The 21926-nt window shown below is 45.1% G+C and overlaps 2 protein-coding genes across 2 annotated transcripts; one reads left to right on the top strand and one right to left on the bottom strand.

Annotated features, from left to right (window-relative positions):
• Positions 1-10077: 10077 nt before the first annotated feature.
• LOC133905226 (uncharacterized) lies at positions 10078-12095 on the bottom strand. The gene is made up of 4 exons (XM_062346963.1): positions 12078-12095; positions 11799-11980; positions 11304-11710; positions 10078-10953 (listed from the first exon to the last, which is right to left on the bottom strand). The coding sequence occupies exons 1-4, from the start codon at positions 12093-12095 to the stop codon at positions 10592-10594; spliced, it is 969 nt and encodes a 322-aa protein (XP_062202947.1). The 3' UTR covers positions 10078-10591.
• A 2367-nt stretch (positions 12096-14462) lies between these two features.
• LOC133910000 (proline-rich receptor-like protein kinase PERK8) lies at positions 14463-17895 on the top strand. Its single transcript, XM_062352524.1, has 8 exons — positions 14463-15678; positions 15753-16145; positions 16227-16313; positions 16392-16462; positions 16576-16652; positions 16926-17073; positions 17179-17340; positions 17456-17895. Exons 1-8 carry the CDS (start codon positions 14700-14702, stop codon positions 17693-17695), a joined length of 2157 nt encoding a protein of 718 aa, XP_062208508.1. The 5' UTR covers positions 14463-14699; the 3' UTR covers positions 17696-17895.
• Positions 17896-21926: the final 4031 nt, after the last annotated feature.

Raw genomic sequence — 21926 nt, 5'->3', positions numbered from 1 at the left:
CGCTCTCAGTCATGAGCACGTTTCTGTATATTTGCATTGGTCGTAGAGTTTCTGAATCCGGGGATGTGTGGTATGGAATGGTGTGTTGGGGATAGATGAAAATGATTATTGATTACATAAGATGATTCCAGTTACATTTATGTTCAAGTTGTTGGTTACAGGGTAGAAAGGTACTTTTGGTTAAGTATAGAAGCTCACATGTGTATATCTAGTTACATTTTGCTTATGAAATTTACTTAACCATGTGGCTGATTCCTTGCTAATATCTCAATAAATTCTTCTTGGAGTCGAGCTATTATATGTACTCATTATGGATTAAGTCTTGCGAGTACCTCCGTATCCACGCTGCTCTTTCAGATCCTACCGGTGAGGAGGAGCTCATGTTTGGCTACTTCACGCCCACCGATGTAGGTGGCGAGAATGAGTAATGCAAACTACTCGTGTGGCGTGCTTTTGGGTGGAGCCTAAGGGCATATGGCTTCACCTAGCTTTTGGTGTTGATAGTTGTTACTTTTTCGCTGTTTAGTTTCTCTGATCTTTTGTTGTAAATTATTGTAAATAGTTGAATGCCTAAGAACTTATAATATAATATAATTTCTCGCTCTTTCTTAAGCTTTGTTGTGATACTATATGTTGGAAAGACATGTGTTCCGATATTTGGCACAAAACACGTGTCGAGACTATCGAGATGGTTTTCTGGTTAATCATCGTGGTCATGATTAAGCAAATGATCGTTCTGATGATTAATTGAAATACTATTTGGATGGTTCCTCATAATGGAACAGACGGTAAGAACTTGTCCCAATGCGAGATGAAATTCTGAAAGGGCCAAATAACTTGAATGAGAGCTTTGAATTGGAGCGAGTGGCAACAAATGATTGAAAATATGGTTGAAGTTTGAGATAAACCCAGCCGCCCACTGAGAACACTGACTCAGAGCGCTTCTTATCAGCATGTAGTTTCATCCACTACTGGGCACGAAGGAGATACTGGCGGATTAATTTGTTCATAAGCTCTCGTTCCTTCAACCAGCTGTCCAAATCACAGAATTCCGCATGGGCAAGCCATTTCCTCCATTGCTTAGGACATGCATGAACAAAATAGTGCAAAAATGTCTCGAGGCACTGATTAACATGTTAGGTTTGCCCGCTGGTTTGTAGGTGGTAGGAAGTGCTCATCTACAATGTTGTATTGGTGAGGCAGAAAAGTTTCTTCCAAAAATAGCTAGTGAATATTTTGCCTCAGTCAAAGATAATGTACTGAGGCATTCCATGTAATAGAAAAATTTGGTCTAAAAAGACATCAACAACTTGGGCAGCAATAAAGGGATGGTGGAGGGGATAAAATGACCATACTGACTGAACTTGTCAACCGCAATGAGTATGCAATTGAATGTGCCTAAGACAGGAAGGCCCTCCACAAAATATAGTGAAATCACTTGCCACGACTGTGAAGGAATGGCAAGAGGTTGGAGTAATCCTGGGTAAGGAGCGCAGTCGGGCTTTGCTTGTTGACAGATGCTGCATTGGTGAATGTATTATCGGACATATTGTTTCATGCCCGACCAAGTGAAGATCTGCTTCAGACGGCGATAAGTGACTAGAATTCCTGAATGACCTCCCACCGCATTGTTGTGCAAAGTAGCTATGACTCGATTATGGAGAGTAATGTTTGTGCCCAACCAAATTCTCCCTTTATAGCGGAGCAACCCATCCTTCAATGTGAAATGTGGCATAGATGTGGGGGGAGAGACAATTTTGCAATCAGTTCATAGGTTTTGACGTTTGCCTTGTAGCTGAGCACGACATCATCAAGCCATTGAGCCTTAATAGAAGAGACAGCCAATGACTGAAGCTCCATATGAGGATGTTGAGAGAGAGAATTGGCAGCATTATTTTTAGAGCCCTTCTTATAGACAATACGGTATTGGAGGCCAATTAATTTGGTGAACACCTTTTGCTGCCAAGGATTATGAAGGTGTTGTTCAGTCAATTGAGACAAGCTCTTGTGGTCAGTGAAGATAAGAAACTCTCCCTACTGTAAATAAGAACGTCATTGTGTGACTGCCATGATAATAGCTAAGTACTCCTTCTCGTAAATAGAGAGTCCTTGATAGCGAAACCCCAAGGCTTTACTGAGATAAGCTAAAGGATGGCCTGACTGAATGAGCACAACACCTATGCCAGTAGCACTAGTATCGGTTTCAATATAGAACTGTTTGCTGAAGTTGGGAAGTGCAAGGACAGGAGCTGAGGCTAATGCTGCTTTAATTGCAGAAAAAGACTGATCATGGTCAGCAGTCCACATAAACAAGTATTTTTGTGAAGAATATCAGTTAGTGATCTACTAATCACACCAAAATATCTCACAAATCTGCGATAGTAACCAGCAAGACCCAAAAATACCCTTAATTCTTTGACATTAGCTAGAGTAGGTCATGTCTCAATGGCTTGGATTTTAGCTGGATCAACGGACTCTCCCTCTTGTGGTATAATATGACCCAAGTATGTTATTTGAGTTTGAGAAAAAGCACACTTAGGCAGTTTGATGTACACTGGTCTTGAGATAACTCATCCTAGTGAGTGTGTTCCACACAACGCTCCGCCAATTGTAGCCAATGTGCGGCTACCCCGACGAAGTGCATACTGGCAACCTTGATCCAAAGGGAAGGATCGACCGCATACATATTGAAATAACTTTCGTAGCGGGATTTCTAGAGTTGTGGACTGTCCCCATCGAATTGTGTAAAGTGAATTTTAGGTAATTTTCCCGTGGATCTATGAGTGGATTCAGCGGAGTGGCTACTTGAACAAACAACATGATGATGATCCGAGTAAGAACCAAAGAAGCGATGAGGTGTATGATCAAACATACCCTTGATCGAGAGGTGAGGAAGGGTGGAAACTGATCCTAACCCATTCTCCTGGATAGATGTGTCGATGTGGTGCCTGTCGGGGCCGATGGCTATTTCGCCAACAGAGAGGATTGCCGAGGCCATCTTCAGGTTCTCAAGCATGCATGGGGAGGCCGATGAGTGCTCGAGAACGGTATACTCGAGGTGTTTGCTGATCTTCCCCACCTCAAGCTTCAATCCATCGATCGTGGCTTCCAACTTGGGCTTCTAGGCCTGGATATCCGTGTTGGAGGACTCCACGGTGGTGAAGCGAGCCTCATGCTTCTGATCAATGGCATGGAGATCCTGCTGCTACTGCATCAAGCGCGACTCCATCTTCTTCATCACATCAAGTAGCATTTGGAAATTTGGGTCCATTGCTCTGTGCTTGTGCTGGAATCTCGTGAAATGGTTATGGTGATCCAGGATCGATGAATTTGATACCAAATGTTAGGATCACAGAGGTAGCAGCGGGAATTGAGAGGAATTGGAGAAGGGGGGATTAAGCAGGAATGGAGGAATCGATAGATCAATAGAGATTCGGAGGTCTGGGATACAAAGGTTCAAGCTGACTTGGCATGTTCGTTCGTTCGTGCCCCTCTCGATAGATCCCAATTGTCTACTTATACTGTGTTCCTCTCTTACAATGGGCCAAGCTCAGACACAACGGGCCTACATCCATTCTGGCCCATTGACTCGAACGTTTGGACGGCGCTGGCGCGAACTACGCCACTTTTTCCCACCAGCGACGTCCGTGTCAGCATCAGCATCCGAAGACGAGGCTTGAGCGCTGATACGTGTGGACACACGGGCTATCTCGACAATTCATCATTTTCACCTGATACTTATATATCCATTGATTCTCATACATATCTTATAAATTTTTTGTCTACCAATTTAGTATGAACCTCAATATAAATAGACGGTCCTAATAAATTATATGTCCGCATAATCTAGTGAAATTTCCCTTCCTATCATGATGCATGGTCTTGAAGTGGCCGAACTTGCAAAGCAACGACTCGTTTTTCCAACAGAACATCACCTTGTCTGCTCACAAGCTTTTTGTTTTTTGTCCACATGTGAAAACTTCTCGCTGACGGATTCCCTTTCCTCGCCGTTGTTGCCGTCGTCTTGTCAGCCACTACGTCATGACGTTATGCTGCCTAATCCAGTTACTCTGCCGTGCTCTGTTTTTTCATTTTCCGGGGGAATACGCGGAGGAAGACACGGGAGAAAATCATGCAGGACCCGGGTCCTTTTCTAATCCGCAGGACCTTACACCTACAGGAGACACGTGCCCTTTCTCAATCTCGAAACAGGGTCCCCTGATCCCATCGTCTTCCTGGAGAGCCTCGGTGCGGCAGCTTCCTGGCTACCTACGGCGGCAGAGGTCTCTAATGCCCGCGAGCAGCAGCTTTTCGGGCCACCGGCGGCGTCTTGTCTTCTTCAGAGGCCGCCAGCAGCTGCTCCCCGGTCAGCGTAGTCCTTCACAACCCGCGAGCTGCAATCGAGCGCTCATTGCGTTACGGGTGAAAGCTCATGTTCCAATTTTATGGCAGACGGCGTCGATTTCACGTCTTCTCAGCTTGTGCTTTTTTTTTTCACCTACTAAGTTGGCTTACGTTAATAACGTAACTAATCTTACTATAATATTTTATCATAATAATTTTTAAAAAAATAGTATTTTTTTGTTTTTACGAGATTAATGTCATTTAATCACAAAATATATAAGATTTGAAGAAGATATAAAAATATATTTTTGGAAAAAAATTTATTTATGCTCTAAATTTATAGTCAAATCGTATATATGTATTAGTTCGATTCATATATATTTGATCAACTTTCAAAATCGTATTTCAGATGTAGATAGCTAAACCAAAATATCTGCGTATTGTGCCTTACTTACTGTCTATTTAATACGGTAATCTTGAACTATACGATGCTTTTTAATATATTATCTTAGTAAAAATTTTGAAATATTTTCATTATTTTTTTACTATAATTTTTAGCTATTGATTAATTGTATTTTACATCGACTTTTTATTTAGATATTTGATTTTATAATAATTTGATATGGATCCTTCTTTTTTCTATTTAAACTTAATTTTATTTTTTATTAATTTTTTATTTTATTTGAATTTTTCATATCATTTAATTCAGCATTGGCAACTCAATTCAGCACCGTGCTCCGTCTGTCCGCCACGACGAGTTGAATGGTTCCATTGGTCCAAACTCCAAAGCGTCACATGGTACCAGGTCACGCCGGATAAGTGACAACACTGCACCCACGATGACCATCACCGCAAGCCGCCTGCGCTTCTCCGTCGCGGTGGTGGGTGGACTTCCTGCTTCGCCCCGGCCGGCGGCACGTCTCTTGCCGTCGCTGGTGCTTTTTCAAAGGTTATACAGTACCATGAAAGCGAGCATCTTGCCTTGCCTATGCGTCTTTACAGCAGTCACTTATCAAGGTTCGGCCGCATTAAGGATTTCCGGCCGTCACAATGGAATGTTCGGTTCCGGACTTCCGGTTCCAGTCCCACTACGATACAAGGCATCTGCTGCTGCTGCAGGCTGACTGCTCGCGCGAGCAGAAATGCTAGAAGCGATGCTCATTTCTCACGATGGAAAAGAGCGGTCATGAAAGCAGTAAAGTGCTGCGGTCGCGGTTTCTAGAACAGATTTATTATCATCTGGACTCCGCATTCTGGAAGTACGCCCCCAGAAATAGAATTATGTTTACTGAATACCTAGCAAAGGGGAGATGAACCGAATATGTCCGTATGATCGATTGGAGAGCAAGTTCATATTTAACAGAGCTCTAATTTTAAATTTTTTTAAGTTAATCGTTTTTAGCTTTGAAATTTTGAGAGTCGGAGCTATGACCAAATTGAGAGTCCAGACATTTTATTTTTATTTTAAACTAAAAATATATATTTAAATTAATTTATTATATTCTATAAAATCTAAATCCTACGTGTATTTAGAAATAGAGTTGTACCAAATATAACTAAAATTTATTGGTAAAAGTAAAGAAGGTAGGTGCCAGTTTGCCTCCACTGGATAACTATGTGCAAGTTACATCTACCTGCCACTCCGTGCGAACAGCCAAGACAACTTCTTTTTCCATCAAAGACTGATGACTTTGATGTGTTGACTTGCAAAGGAAATTAAACTCCGACAAATCAGACAAAATCCTCATGAAGAGGGTCAACAGACTCAGAATGGATAAGCTGGCAGGCTCTGGCCAAGTGTTGGGCCCCACAAGGGAACACTGTTTCTCTGCTCTTGATCCTCAAGACCTCAACTAACTAGTTCTCCAAGCAATAAGAGTTTCCTTCTAGATGAAGACCAGACCGGCCGGCTTGAGGACCAAGCAGCAGGAAGCTTCCGAGGGTTTGCTTGCCTCACATTCCGTAGCAGTGCGGCTTCTAGTGGTGGAAGCCAGCTAGAGCGAGTGATACCATATGGTTTATGGTTTTCTTGTTATTAGTAACTGAAAAGCGCAGTTTAATATAGTTCGTTGAAGTCGGGAAATTTACAAGGATAGCGCACTTGGGTTCTTGACTGAACTTCAAATCCGGTACTCCAAATCTTACATAGCCAATAACTAATCACTACTGAACGTTAACGCATACTCTTTGGTTATAAATACTTTGATACTTTAATTAAGATCCGGTTAAACGTTTAAAATTTAACCAACAATAGCTTCCAAAATATTTAATTTAGAAATATAAAAACTATATGTGTAGATTTGTCTTAAATATATTACCATAATATTATATTTTTATTTGATATTATAACTATATTTGAATAGAAAAAAGGGGTCAAAGTTGCACGTCGAAAACCTTGAAAAATAAAAAACGTCATGTATTTTTAACGAGTTATGTAGAAGCTTATAGAAGCGGTCATACTATGACCTTTAATAGGGGTAGTGAAGTAGGTTAGAAAAACATATTAAATAGAAGATAAAATGAATAGATTGTCCCACTCGTATCTAAATAAAGGTTGTATTTATGTCCTTATAGCATGAAAGTATGTGTCTAAGTAAAGTTCATAACTTAGATTGTTTTATATGGTTATAAGTAATATTGATAATGTAGTCTTGCTATTTTATACATGATATAAAAGATGAAAGGGGTGGATCAAGAATTAGCATAAATGTAGTACTTATCTTGCTGATGTTTTGCATAGAAATAGTTTTTTTTTATATAAGAGACCTTATAGTCGAGTAGTCTATTGACCAATTTTGAAGTATGTTACATCTATGTTGTTACATATGAAAGATCATAACTTATGTCCTTTGCCTTTATGTATGCTTTATATGTTGATATATGGATGATGCTGAACTGTGTGATTCTCTTTCTTATAATTGTAATATATCATCTGCATTGCATTTCATTACGTTGCATTTGAGCCGTGTCGGTGAGAAAGTCGTATAACTATTCTAGAGTGCATAAGCTAAATCGGTGAGAAAGTCATATGACTATTCCGGAGTGCTCTTGAAGTTATATCGTGATCTTATGGTTATGACCATACCTGTACAACATCGTATATTATCGTAATACGATGCCGCTTCATATTTTGTTTGGTATGAATGCAATGCATTACACTGCATACATTTGCATTGTATTTGTAATCACTGAAGATCATTCATATGGAAGTATTATATATTTAAGTTCTGCCATAAGAATTATTATGAGAAGTGATACTTCTTAGAAGTTCATATATAAGCAGTGTAGTAACTTATGGATTTGAAGAGAACATGAAGTTATATATGGATCTACGTTGCATAGCATTCGAATGCACCATATTGCATCATACAAGTTTTTACATTAATTTTTTTATTATGATGGATCACATACAGTTATTACAGTAATACTATTACTTACAGATGTTACATGGTTATAAATGAATGATCTTAGTAGAGTTGATATATATTGTTCCATGTGATTTTAATTTTATTCATGATATTTTTGCTGGAGTTATCCTCACGCCCTACTTATTAACTATTTAAAGTTTGGGTTTTTGTTCATGTTGTTCATACCATGTCATATATGATGAGTGATACTTCTAGCATATTATGTTGTAATTGTTTTACTATGATCACCTAATGCTTATGTATGAAGAAGTGACTGATTACTTTTATGTATAATGAATCGGCTAACATATGATCATACATGTATTATCTTTTATATATTATTGAAGCATTAAATTGATGTTTTAATAACTATGGCTTAAATAGCTTGTTAAAGTAGTTCACTAGCTTCGATTTTACAATCTCACTCTTGTATTTTCCCCAAGTTATTCTTGAAGTTAGCATGTAAGGAAGGATTTAGTAGCACATCTTGTCTACTTTTATCATCACCATTACTTTTAGTTATGTGATGTAATAAAATATTAGAAATTGAGGTTTTTTTTCACCTTGTTCGAACTAAATTTAGTAATGTTAAACCTATGAATTAATTACTTAATTTGACTTATTCATATCGCTCGGCTTGAATAATATCATGGTCTTAATTTGTTTATATGTTGTTGTTTTATTTTTTTAAGTATATGCTGTGAAAATTTTATAGTTCGGTATTCTTGTAGCAAATTTGGATGGTATACTAGAGTTTTATGATTTCTGGGTGTTACATCTCCTATTTTCTAGACCCTCCAAGTTCAGAGACCCGCAATGCGTTTTTACTCTTGATAATTTGGTAATGATAACATTTCGCTTCGTTATGAAGTAAACGAGATACACAGGATGCTTGGACCTTGATCTGCTGGTTATGTGATGTCTTAATTGGCCTTTTGACATTCTAGAACTTTTTTTTTTTTTTTGAGAGAGAGATGGACGACACTGTGGACAAATTAGGACCGTTGAAGCAAAGGCCAAAGCACAAGAATGTGCTTAGAACACGTGATCTTAGACGGTACTCGTATCATGGATTTATAAGCAACCGAAGTGCGACCACAACATGGATTAATATACTCCAACTTCGTACGAATGGCATATTTCTTCCATGGAAAATTGAAAATAACCGAAGCCGCACGATGGTCTAGAAAGGTAGTAGTATGATTTAACCCGTGCCTGGTTTCACAAATTTTACAAGACATCTACTGTTCCACCTGTGTGTACAATTTTGCGTATGTTTTTTTTCAGAAAGAAATTTAGCATGTGTTCTGTTTCAAGAAGAAGAATTATGGGCCACCATAATTCTTGAAATTTTACGGATTACAGGCCCATTAAACAACTCTTGAAAGTGCCATGGGCCACCAAGACGTAGCCCAACTCAGTCCGTTCACAAACATATTGGGTCAGGTGATTTGGTGGCAAGTTTGGCACACTTGGTTTTCTCAACAAAGTAACTTCCAGCCTACTAGTGATGGAAGTTTCAGTTGGCAAAAAAATTGGCAACTCCTTGTTCCGAACAAGTTGAAGATGTTCCTTAGGAGATTTGCACACCACAGCTTACGTGTCTGTTAGAATCAATGTGTCCAGCAGAGGGGTGCGCGTGCGCCTTGATACCTTATGCCCAGTTTGCAGACGACTTGACGAAGATTGTGATCATCGCTTTTTTAAGTGCAAACGGGTGAAAGAATGCTGGCGTATGATGAGCTTGGAAGAAGTACGTGTGAGCCTTGAGATGTGCACTTCAGGGAGAGATACTATTCAGAAAATATAGTCGTATGAGCCGAGTATGCAGTTGCAAATTTCACCTTCCTATGGAGATGCTGGTCAGCTGGGAATAAAGGGCATGTTTAGTAGAGCTCTCTTTAATTTAAATTCTATGTGAAAAACGATTTTTTTGGAGAAAGTGATTCTATAGTTGAAAGTGATTCTCTAATGATTCTCTAAAATAAAATATGGAGGAAGTTATTCTGTGCGAGAAGTAAATCAGGGAAGCTGTTTTTTTCAGCTCCTCAACTTCTAGTTCATTTCAGAGAATCACTTCCACGGATTCCACTCAATAAGCTAAAAACTGAAAACTGCTGTCTTCCACTGATTCCAGCCGAAAAGCTGCTCTAGGAGCTCTGCTAAACAAAACAGACCCAAAGTGTTTCACGGATTCGAAACTTACGTCAAATATGTGTGTGTGTAACTTTGAATATAATAATATATGTGTGTGTAACTTTGAATATAATAATATGCGGGTGTATCAGTATAAAAATATGCAAAAGGTAGAAGAATATAATAATCGAAAACATGTAAATTTTATTAATTCATCATCGAAATCATAAAGTACAAGTTTAACTCATTATACATGTTACTCCACAACGCACACGCCAATCTGACTGTATGATATGATTTGGAGATTGTTTCGTCTTTGTTTCTCGAGACTTCATGAAGTGCCTCCGGTTAATTACGTTTATCTTCGGGCTATCTCTGATTAAACTATGCTAACAATCGTCATATCAATGTTGTCTCCGAGTCTACGAGACTATAGTCACATGTAACAAAGATTGAGCAAGATAAGCATTAGAAATAAAAGTTAAAAGAGCAGGATAATAATTTAGCATTGCTTCATTGACTGTTTATTCATCTCGAGTCAACATCAGTTTCATATCATCGACCTCAATATAATGTAAGTAGTAAAGATGAGCTAGAAACACGGTATGGCACGTAGCTTCTACCGATAACGACAGCTTAGCCGCAACTAAAAGCTCGATACCGTGCTTAACTCGCTAACTTCCTCAAAGTCACGGACAGGGTGATCACAGTGGACCACAAAGCTCCTGCCGTTTGCGGCACATATCGTCTGCATTTAGCATCAAGATCAAGTGATCATGGCAAGGGTAATCATATATGCATCGAAGGGCGCACCAGCGCACCAATCCACCAGGGCGCGCGGGCCAACAGACACATGGAGACGGCAGTCGGGCTTTAAGTCTAAGCACAACGGCGCAGCCAGAGCATATGTTACAGCAGAGCACGGCGGCAGCACAGGCTTCGACGGCACACAACCGGAGCACAGGCTTCAACGGCACAAAGCCGGAGCACGGGCGCCAGCGGTATGTGGCCGGAGCACAGGCGTCAGCGGCACGTGGCCGGAACATGGCTTCCACGGCATGATAATCTGCAATAGAAAGCGGAGCGGCCGGGCTTCAATCAGCACAACGGCCCGGGCGCGGGCATAGTTGGCACGATGGCCAGACACACAGAGAGCGGTGCGGCACTATCAGAGGCTCCCCGACGTTGCTGCCCAAGGGCAAACAAGAGGTCAAGCTGAGCATGGTGCAGGCCTCAACCGGCGGCGAACATGATCAGCATATCCATACCAACACATAGCCAATGCATATAAAACGACACATGCAGCAGCAGCCAAGCTCAAATCGACATGTGTGGCATAGGCAGACGAGTACCTGGCCGACCAACGGAGACATGGCGCAACACAGAGGGAGGCCGGAACAATCAAAGCAAACTCACCAGGGGGAAACGGCGCGACACAAGGCAGCGGCCAACAGAGGCTCTGGCCGGCCCGCTCGACAGCAGCAGAAACGGCAGCAGCAGGGGGCGGCGCGGCATTCGGCCACGTGCGACCGGGCCTCGGCGCAGCAGGGTTCCTGGCCTGGTGGTGAGGCGGCGCGGCGCGCTCCGCAGCAGGGATAGTGGCCAGCCGGCGGTAGAAGAAGGAGCGCGGCTTGTATGTCGTTGGCCAGCAGGGCGGCGCGGCCTTCGGCGGCCAGGGCCTCCGGCCTCCTCTGGTGGTGGGCGACCGCAAAGCCACGGCCAGCAAGGCTCCGGCCCGGTGGTGAAGAGGCGCGGCGCGGCAGGCAGGGCGACGCCCCAGGGCGGCAGGGCCTCCGGCCAAATCTTCCTCCGTCCCCCTCCATCTGCGCACGCCGGCCTCCTAGGAATTAGTTGCGATTTTGAAGGGGACTGCGATGGGAAGAGATAGGGTTGAACCGGGGATCGACTTACCCAACTTCGGATCGATCTGTTAGAGATATGGGAGGGGGGAGCACTCGGTTTTTGGAGATAAGGCACAGGTGCCGCTCGGTCTGGAGGCACGACCGAACTGGTGCGGCTGGGGGAGGAAGAAGCACTAGGCAACCCCTCCCCTCGGGCCGGCTTGACCTGGGCCAGATGGGTGACCTCTGTTTCTGGGCCTCCGCAAAGAAAAAAAAGGGGCCTCATGGGCGGGCCTGCTTCGGACTGAAAGGAAGAGGAGGAGAAGGCGCGGGGCTGCTCTGGGCCAACTCTGCCGGAGAGGAACATGGGCCCTGAGCCACCCGACAGAAAGGAAAAGGAGCCCAACTGCTATATTCTTTCTCCTCCTCCTCTTCTTCTTTTTCTGTTTCCATATCTGCATATATATGTATGTAGCATATACATGGATATATGTATAGCGCTTCCGGCATGCCAAAATGACATCACCCATAAAGCAAACGTAGGAGAGAGAGCGGTGAATAGTGCTGAGGTTTGCAACTCAATCAATTACCATCTGATGGAGTACAACCAATTACTTGTCAGTTCTAGCCACTGTTATCAAGAGTACAGGCATGGATAGAAGTCCAGACAGGTGTTTGTTCAGGCAAATGAGATTCCATATGCTTTCAGAGTTTGATAATTGTGTATTCTGATTGTGTCCACGATATTATAACAAAGTGGCAGATTGTTTAGCTGCCCAGTGCGCTATATGGCGGCCTCTAGCTCACATGTGTTTATGAGCCAAGCCCCTGACTTTGTATCTGATTTGGTCTCTGGCGATACGCCTAGAGCCAATGGTTAATGGAAGCTTGCTTTACGTGTCAAAAAAAACAACTTTCAGCTTGTGTATTTGGATCGATTCAAGAACGTCTGCTAATCCTCTAAATTTCTCAACAAAATTTTCTGAGGCTTCATGCCCTAACATCTAGATTTGTCAAAGCTATTGTTAAAATCTTCGAAGGTGAGTACTTGAGATCTCAAAATAAGAATGATATATCTAGATTACCTCTCATTAGAGAGCAAAGATGTTCCCATAGAATGCTAGGTAGCATATATTGCATGTATTAAAAGTAGAAAAATTATTCTTCAACATGGCAAGGTATGTATACCGACCATGTGCATGAGCTCATAATTATTCTTAAAGCTGTTGCTTCACACGATCTTTAGATTTTGCATACTTTCTTTGGATTATTCGAATCTCACAGTGATATCAATGTCTTTTACCGTTCCCCACTCTTTGCAAAGCTAACTAAAGATCAAGCTACATTAGTGAATTATACCATCAACAGCCATAACTATATAATAAAATATTACCTTGCAGATGAAATTTATCCTACATGAGTAATATTTGTGAAGTCAATTTCATCTCTTAAAGAAATAAGAAAAAATATTTCAACCAAGCTCAAAAAGTAGCTAGAAAGAATATGGAGCGAGCATTTAGAGTTCTACAAGTTTGTTTTGCTATGCTCGAGGACCAGTTCAGTTTTAGGATTAACAAACACTCGATGACACTATGATAAAATGTATCATTATGCATATATGATTGTTGAAGATGAGACGATAGAAAAATATAACTTCCATTACTATGGAATGAGAGAAGAAGTGATACCTTCTCATGAGCCTACGTCTGAACTAGAATAGTTCATTTGAAATCTTAGATCTATTAGATCTCAAGATGTTCACTCTTAGCTTCAAGATAATCTAGTTGAGCACCTGTGGCTAAGTTATAGAAGAGAGTAGTATGTTATAGTTGTAATAATATATTTGTTTCATAATTCTTATGTTTTGATAATGTATGTAACATTTTAATGATTCATCTATAATTCATAACATATATGATTCCTATGTAACTTAGGGTTGTCAATAATTTTAAAAATTAGTATATTAGCTTAGATGAATATTTATGATTTTTTCTTGATTTTTGAGAATTAAATTTTTACCTAAAAATTCTAGCGAAGTAAAAAACAGTTAAATTTGGGAAATTTTTTATTTAAAATTTGTAAGCGATGGTGAGCCGCATGGGCCAGACAAATTTGAGGATGGCATTCAGCTCGTAGCGATGCTACAATGATGTTGAGTCTGTTGCACCAACGTTTTTATGGGCGATGGCTAAATATGCCGATGCCGAGTCGAATGGCGAGGCTGCTGAAGCGGATCCAAATCCTCTGTATTAAATCAGGTTTAAGTAGGGAAATACTATTTATATAGTGAAATATGTCTTGCGCTACAGCACTCTATATTAATTAATCATTTTTACTATAGCAGCAGTGGATCGGCATGCTGCACATAAACATTTGTACTGTAGCAGCTAGTCCGAAACGTTCACCACAAATCGGACGACTGATATTTCTCATTACAGTAGATCCAGTGACTCTTTCATTGTAGAGGATCCGGATCGGCTGGAGCTGCTCTTACAGTGAGGTGAACAGCTAACTCTTTCTATTTTTTTTCTTTCTGTTGATCACTAAGAATCTGCGTCTGCGATCGCGTTGAGTTGTCTTCCTCGGAGCTCAAAACAATCGAGTTGGCGCCGGTTTCTTCGTAAGGCCGCCCTGATTTCTCGACGCCCCACGCAGCTGCTCTGTTCCTCCACCCGTCCAAGAAAAGTAAGAGAAAAAACAAAAATCGGAGGAAAACCGAAAAGGGCACAAGGACATTACGCCGCGCCCGTCTTCTTGCCGAGGCGAGGCGCATTCGGCATTCCGTGTTTCCAATCCATTGCCGCGCCCGCCTCCACGCCGCCGGACTGACGTTTACCGATGGTTATTTGAGAGGCCCGGCCGCCTCCACCCGTCGCCGACGCGCGCTAGAGATGCCATTCCTGCTCCTGAGGGCTCCCACGGAACGTGTCGCCATCGACGACGACGACGACTCAGCTGAGCGCGCGGCCTTATGATGCCGCGCGTCCTTATGGCGTCAGACGAGCGCTTGGCCTCGGCCCCCGCAGAAGGGCCACCGGCGCCGGCACCGCCGTCGCCGGAGTCGTCGGCGTCATCCCCTCCGAAGGCTTCTACGTCGTCTCCTCCGCCACCGGCACCGTCGCCGCCTCAGGCACCGCCCCCGCCGCCGCCGGCAACGAAGGCCCCTTCACCTCCGGCGCCTTCAGGCCACAGCCACAGCCCGACGACGCCGTTCGAGCAATCTACGGTGAAAACACCACCAGCCGAGTCGGCCGCGTCGCATCCGCCGGAGACGTCCCCGGCAGCGTCCCCACCTCCCCCAGCTTCGCCACCGCCCTCGCCGCCGCCGACAAGCCGGTCCCCTCCCCCTTCTCCGTCGACATCGCCTCCGCCTCCGCAGTCTTCGCCGCCGGAGGCTCCTTCGGCGTCGACACCGCCGTCGCCAACAGCATCGACGCCACCGTCGCATCAATCACCGCCGGAGTCGACCACGCCACCGCCCTCGTCATCCGAGAAGTCCACGCCGGCAACTTCAACCCCTTCACCCTCAACCAATGCCACGGCGTCTTCCAAACCTCCCGCCGAGGCAGGAACACCGTCGCCACCGCACGAGAAACCGACGCCTGGGACGCCGTCGGTCACCACCGCTCAGGCACCTCCGGTTCCAAGGACTCCGTCCTCATCCCCGCAATTCCTGCCACCACCGATGGCCGTGACAGTGATCATGCCGGCCTCCGGAACGCCTGCAGGCACGTGGCAGAGCTCACCTGGTCCCCCCGCGACCGCATCGCCGCTGGCTCCCCCAGCAAGAGGCTCGGGCGGCAACGTGAAGACCGAAGTGCTCATCGTGGTCTCCGTGGCCGGGCTCCTCCTGGCATTGGCCTCTCTGTTCATCTTCGTGTGCTTCAACAGCCGGGGGAAGAAGCGGCATGCGCAACCGTCGCGCAAGAGCAACATCGTCGTGCCGGAACGTCAGTGACCACATACTGATAAGCCGCCGTCTCGTTGGCATTGTACTTACCTTGTGGTAATATGCAATGTGCAGGTGTGGTTTCGCCGGATGTGTACCAGCTGTCGAACGGTCCAGCGCCGTCGCCGAGCGGGACGAACTCGTACGACTTCTCGGGGTCCAAGTCGTGGTTCACGTACGACGAGCTGGTGCGCATCACGGGCGGGTTCTCGGCGGGGAACGTGATCGGCGAGGGCGGCTTCGGGAAGGTGTACATGGGCGCGCTGGGCGATGGGCGGCGCGTGGCGGTGAAGCAGCTCAAGGTGGGCAGCGGGCAAGGGGAGAAGGAGTTCCGCGCCGAGGTGGACATCATCAGCCGCATCCACCACCGGCACCTCGTCACGCTCGTCAGCTACTGCGTCACCGAGAACCACCGCCTCCTCGTCTACGAGTTCGTGCCCAACAAGACGCTCGAGCACCACCTGCATGGTCAGCCTCCTTCGCTTTTCCGACATGAATCTTGTGCAGCTAAGCCCCCGTAGTGGATGTAATGTTCAATGTGATATGCAGGAAAAGGACTTCTAGTGATGGATTGGCCGAAGCGGATGAAGATTGCGATCGGATCGGCGCGTGGATTGACCTACCTGCACGAAGACTGTACGTGATAGTTCGTCACGGGATGTTCCTCGCTTGTCAGCCAGTTCTATGACTAAGAACTGTCTCTCGTAAATGCAGGCCATCCTAGGATCATACACAGGGACATCAAGTCGGCCAACATTCTTCTGGACGACGCATTCGACGCAAAGGTTTGCGCCACAAAATTCACCGTCCAAACGGTTCATCCTGAGTCTCTGTGGCGCTTGTTGTACTGACTATGGATTTGGCTTCTGTTTCTTGACTACGATTTGGAAAATAAAAGGTTGCAGATTTCGGGCTTGCTAAACTGACCAACGATTCGCTGACACATATCTCGACGCGCGTGATGGGCACATTCGGGTAAAGCGCTCCCGTGGCTGTTTAACGCAGATTGTGCAGTTTTACACTCCTATATATTCAGCATAGTTTTGGGCCAGACGTAAGCAGCTCCGTTTGTCCGACAAACAATCTTGGCCTGTTATGGGCCAAGGCCGAGCCTAGCGAGCTCATGGAGAATGGTAGCCTTTGAGCTACGGCCTGTGTTGTGTGCAGAAAAATGCTCCTCTTGAAGAATCTAAATTCTGAACTGAAACAGTCGCCAAGTCCATCTCTGAATATCACATTGGTGCACAGGTATATGGCACCAGAGTACGCATCAAGCGGGAAGTTGACCGACAGGTCTGACGTGTTCTCGTTCGGGGTGGTGCTCCTGGAGCTCATCACTGGGCGGAAGCCCGTGGACGCTTCTCAACCCCTGGGAGAAGAAAGCTTAGTTGAATGGGTATGTGCATTCGATGTTAGTTAGCCGGATTGGAAACATCTATTTCTATCGTGTGTCATGTCACTAGAGGATCACTGTTGCGGCATGCGTCCATCTTCCTTGCAGGCTCGGCTTCTCCTAGTGGACGCCCTGGAGACGAACGACTACAGGGAGATCGCTGACCCTGCACTGGAGGGCAGATATTCCAAGACCGAGATGCGAAGGATGGTGGAGGCGGCCGCCGCTTGCGTGCGCCACTCTGCCGCCAAGAGACCCAGGATGGTGCAGGTAACGAACTCTGAACCCGAATACTGACATAGTTTCAATCCTAGGTAGTCTTCATTTTCTAATTGAACGTTTTTAAAAAAATTTTAATCGAACGCTGGTTGGTGTCTTCTGGAAGGTGTGGCGATCGCTGGACGTGGACGGGAGCTCGTCGGACCTGACCAACGGCGTGAAGCTGGGGCATAGCACGGCGTACGACTCCAGCCAGTACTCGGCGGACATCGAGCTCTTCCGGCGGATGGCGTTCGCGAACGACCTCTCCACCGCCGAGTCCGGCTTCTCAGACGAGGATGACCACCACGGCAGCACAAGTGAGCAGCAGCTACGTACACCACGGGGTATATGTCCGTCAAGCTAAACGACTCGGTCGCCGACCGAACCGTGCCCGAAAGCTGCACCCCTCGCCGGCCGTTGCGCACAGCGGCTGCACGAGTGGGTTGCACGGAAACACAAGAGCAAAGCTGAAGCTGGTGCGTGGCGGCGGTCGTGCCGCGCTGCAGCTCGTGCGCTCGGGTCTGGGGGAGGCGGCTTTGTCGAGCTAGCTCGGTGTTTGTGTTATTGTCCCTGTTGTTTCTTTGTGTGTGTGCAACCGTGGATTCCGTATCGCATCTATCTATTATTACATTTTCTATATCTTATTATTATTTGAGAAGAACAAAAGAGTCACGTTCGCTCTTAAGATCACGAATTCTCACGTTAATCGGGAAAAACGAAAATTATCTAGATCACTCATTGGTATAAAAATTTAACGGTTTAGGTTAAATCAAAGAGCTCATATCAAATACGATTAATGAATAGCTAAATTTGAAACCAAAGAGTCCATATCAAATACGATTAATGAATAGTTAAATTTGGAACCAAAGAGTCCACATCAAATACGATTAATAAATACCTAAATTTGTAATTAAAAATATTCATTATATTATTATTTGAGGAGAAAAATGAGTCACTATGTTCGCTCTCAAGGTCACGAAATTTCTACATTAATCGGAAAAAAGAAAATAATCTAGATCACTAATTGTTATGAACATCTAACGGTCTAAATTAAATGAAATGACTCATATCAAATACGATTAATAAATAGCTAAATTTGAAAACCGAATGATCCATATCAAATACGATTAATAAATACCTAAATTAATAATTAAAAATATTATATTATTACTTAAGGAGAAAAAGAAGCCACCATATTCGCTCTCAAGGTCACAAAATTCCCACGTTAATCGGAAAAAGAAAATAATTTAGACCATTTATTGTTATAAATATCTAACGGTGTAGATTAAACTAATTAGCCCATATCAAATACGATTATAAATAGCTATATTCAAAAACCAAAGAGTCCATATCAAATATGATTAATAAATAGTTAAATTAATAATTTAAAATTATAGAAAATTAGCAGTTCGATTTTCATACGGTTTGAAATAAACAGTTCAAATAAAATAAATAAATAATAATTAAAATTAGGGTTAGAATAGAAAAAATAAGGATCCATATCAAATATAGTCAGGCGAGGGCATTGCTGAAATTGCTTTCGGCACGTGCAAGCGCAACAAGCGCAAGACCCCAGGAGTCAAGCGGAAGCGGTTCCTTTAACATAGCCCCAACCTGTGATGTGGTCCCTGCCATGCAGGGCTCAAGGTAAGCTAGCCCACATAACAACGAGCACATCGTGGTGCCAGTACGACAAAAAAATCTCACTGGTGTCAGATGTGCTACCATTATTTTGCGTCATCATGTCCTTATGTTAGGAAAAACAATAGAATGTCTCACCACCACATGAGATCTCTGCTGTGACGGTTCAAGGAACGCAAGCCACATGCCTCAGTCACGTCGAGATACAAACTCTCCACCACCGGAAAGGCCACATGCCTCGATCACGTAGAGGAACAAACCCTCTATCACATGTGTCAAGGTCCAAAACCCTCCACACCTCGAAGGCATTGGTCTCGGTTGCGTCAAGGTCTAAACCCTCTGTCACATGCGTCGAGGTCCAAACCCTCCGTCATAGGCGTCGAAGTCCCAAACCCCCTGCACCTGAAGGCATCCGTCTTGGTCGCATCGAGGTATAAATGTATTCAATTACCGATGCGAGGCCTAGTCTCTCTAGTCCAACATAAGACACTTAAGCTTACCTCTAGTTGTACCCTCTGGCAGCTAACGACCACAATGCGACAGGGGATAGGAAATGGGAGGCAACCAGAGCGTCGGTGCAAGCAAGGTTAAAGGAAGGAAAGGGAAGTGAAGCCAAAGTATAAACAATCTTATTCTTATATGATGGGTATAGACATTGTACTTGACAATTTGCCTTACAATCAATCTAGATCTAACAAGCACATTAAGCCGCTGCGCCTCCCCGAAGCATGACGAGATGTGAAGGTACGGCTCCACTCACCAGAGCCACCAACCATGTTCCTATAGCGACGCTGGTACCCTCGGCATGAAGACCAACTAGAGAAGATAGAATCTCCTCGAACCCGAAGCAACAAAAGTTCCACCTGGAAGGAGTAAGGAGTTGAAGGCCATAAAATTCAACTCCTCTGATGACGGTGTAGCCTATGCATCATCCGTCTTGATCCGAGCCATGAAATCCTTAAGAATATCTATTGGCACCAATCTATTAGGGGCCTGTGGGAGAACAGAACACCGAGAGTCACGCAAGCCGACATCCTCAAAGATCCTCCACCTCTCGTCTACCCCTACGGAACTTGGGCCAACCTCCAAAGTAGAAGCAGGAGGATCCTTCAGCTCCACCTTAACCAATATATCGGCGACCAACTCTGGGTCCACGTGTCCTTGGGAATCATAAGGAAGTACAAAGCACTCTCGCTGCAAGGAAGGTAGCTCAGGCCTAGAGGATCGAGGCATGCTGAGCGCTCCTCTGAAAGTGGTAGTCCGAGCACTTGGAAACGTTCCTATTGCCTCGGGTCACCAAACTTGAATGCGTAAATGTTGCTCAAAAGTTAGCTATATGGCAAGCACATTCTAGCACCATGTACAAATAAGTGGATAAAAGCTTGAAGGGGACATAGCTCCATAAGTTCGGCGAGCATAATCAAGATACACGAAGCAGGACGGACGAACTAACACGCTAGGCCTCTGACCCCCTGCAGAAAAAGAAGAGAAATAAAAGATAAAGCTTACTCAGGGCTACACCTTCGAAGGTCGATCCTGTGGAGCATCCCCCGCGTGCGGTGACTATTCTTATGAAGCGATGTCCGGACGAGGAGGTCATTTTGGTGGCGTCAGTGCGTTAGAGGAGCTATCGGGATGCGGAGCCTGAACTTCGGAATGGGGTGCCCCTTGGGCACTAGATTTCACGCGTTCTGCTATGAAACGCAGTCTCACAGGCTAGTCGTGCCTCGCCCATACTCCCCTGTGGAAGCCATCAAAGGTGACATGAATCTACACTGAAGGTGCCATGGGCTGGACGTCCTCAACTGTGAAGCCTAGGTCTAGCTACTCCAACACACTGAACTGGCGGACCCCCGCTCGATGTAGAAGTGCTAGCCAGAGCACCAAGACGCTTGAGCTAGAGTAGGCCTCAACAGTGCTAGTCACCACCCCTTCCGTGGACTGGAGCTAATGGAGTGCCGAGACCATGCCATCAGAGCTAGAGGGCAATGGTGGGCCTTTAGCCTCGAGGTCGCCCAAGACACTTTCAATAGCACATGCCGCCTTCGTAGCACGCTCGACCAGTCCTTGGCGCTCCACACGCAGCACATCCTCTACTGCACGTGCCTCCCTCCGCTCTTGTTGAGCCACGACCACTACAATCCGGAGGTCCTGGGCTTCGCCTTCAGCCACAACACGGTGAGCTTTGGCAGTCTCTTAGGTTGTGGCCTCTGCACGCTCTCAGCGTGTAGTCTCTTGCTGCAGGCGATCCTCCGTTGATTATGCTCGCTTCATGACCTCCTCCAGGGCTTGTTGGAGCCCCATCTTTTCCTCCTGAGTAGTGTCTTGGGCCACCATGAGGGTCTGGTGCTGCAAAAACACAGAGAAGGACCAATAAGATAGTGGCCTGAGGGTCGGAGTTAAAAAGACCTGCCTCCAGGACATACCTGCTAGACAACCACTTCTAGGTGCGCCACCACCTCCTCTGAGAGCCTCGGAGCAAGTGACAGCTCTATATCTCCTCTCCTGAGAAATGACAAGGCCGAAGCAAAAGGCTCTCAACACCTCTGGGTAGAGAGCTAAATCATCCGGAGTCAGGGCCTTGAAGCTCAAGCTCCTCCTTGAGAGTGCAGAGACAACCACCATGGAGAGTCTGGCTTCCCCTGCGCCCGCTGCAAAGGCCAAAATGTGGTCTGGCGCGATGCCTCAAGGCGTTAAAGCCATCACCTCCGGAGTGGTTGTCGCGAGCACCTCTAGGGTGGTCCTTAGGTTCTCCGAGGTTGCCAGAACCTCAGGAGCGAGGACTGAGGCCGGGTCCATTTGGGCAACCTCTGAATACCAGATAGAAGAAACACAAAAGTCAGGATCCTCGGGCATCGAGCAGCAGAACAAAAATAGAGGCTGAATTGGGATCATGCCTTACTCGTTCCATTGGTCATCACATTAGTGGAGCCCATGACATCCTCAAAGTCGAA

Source organism: Phragmites australis, chromosome 2 (genome assembly GCF_958298935.1).
Source record: "Phragmites australis chromosome 2, lpPhrAust1.1, whole genome shotgun sequence".
Taxonomy (NCBI): domain Eukaryota; kingdom Viridiplantae; phylum Streptophyta; class Magnoliopsida; order Poales; family Poaceae; genus Phragmites; species Phragmites australis.
Note: the sequence above shows the minus strand (reverse complement) of the source record. Positions and strands in the feature narration are given on the sequence as shown.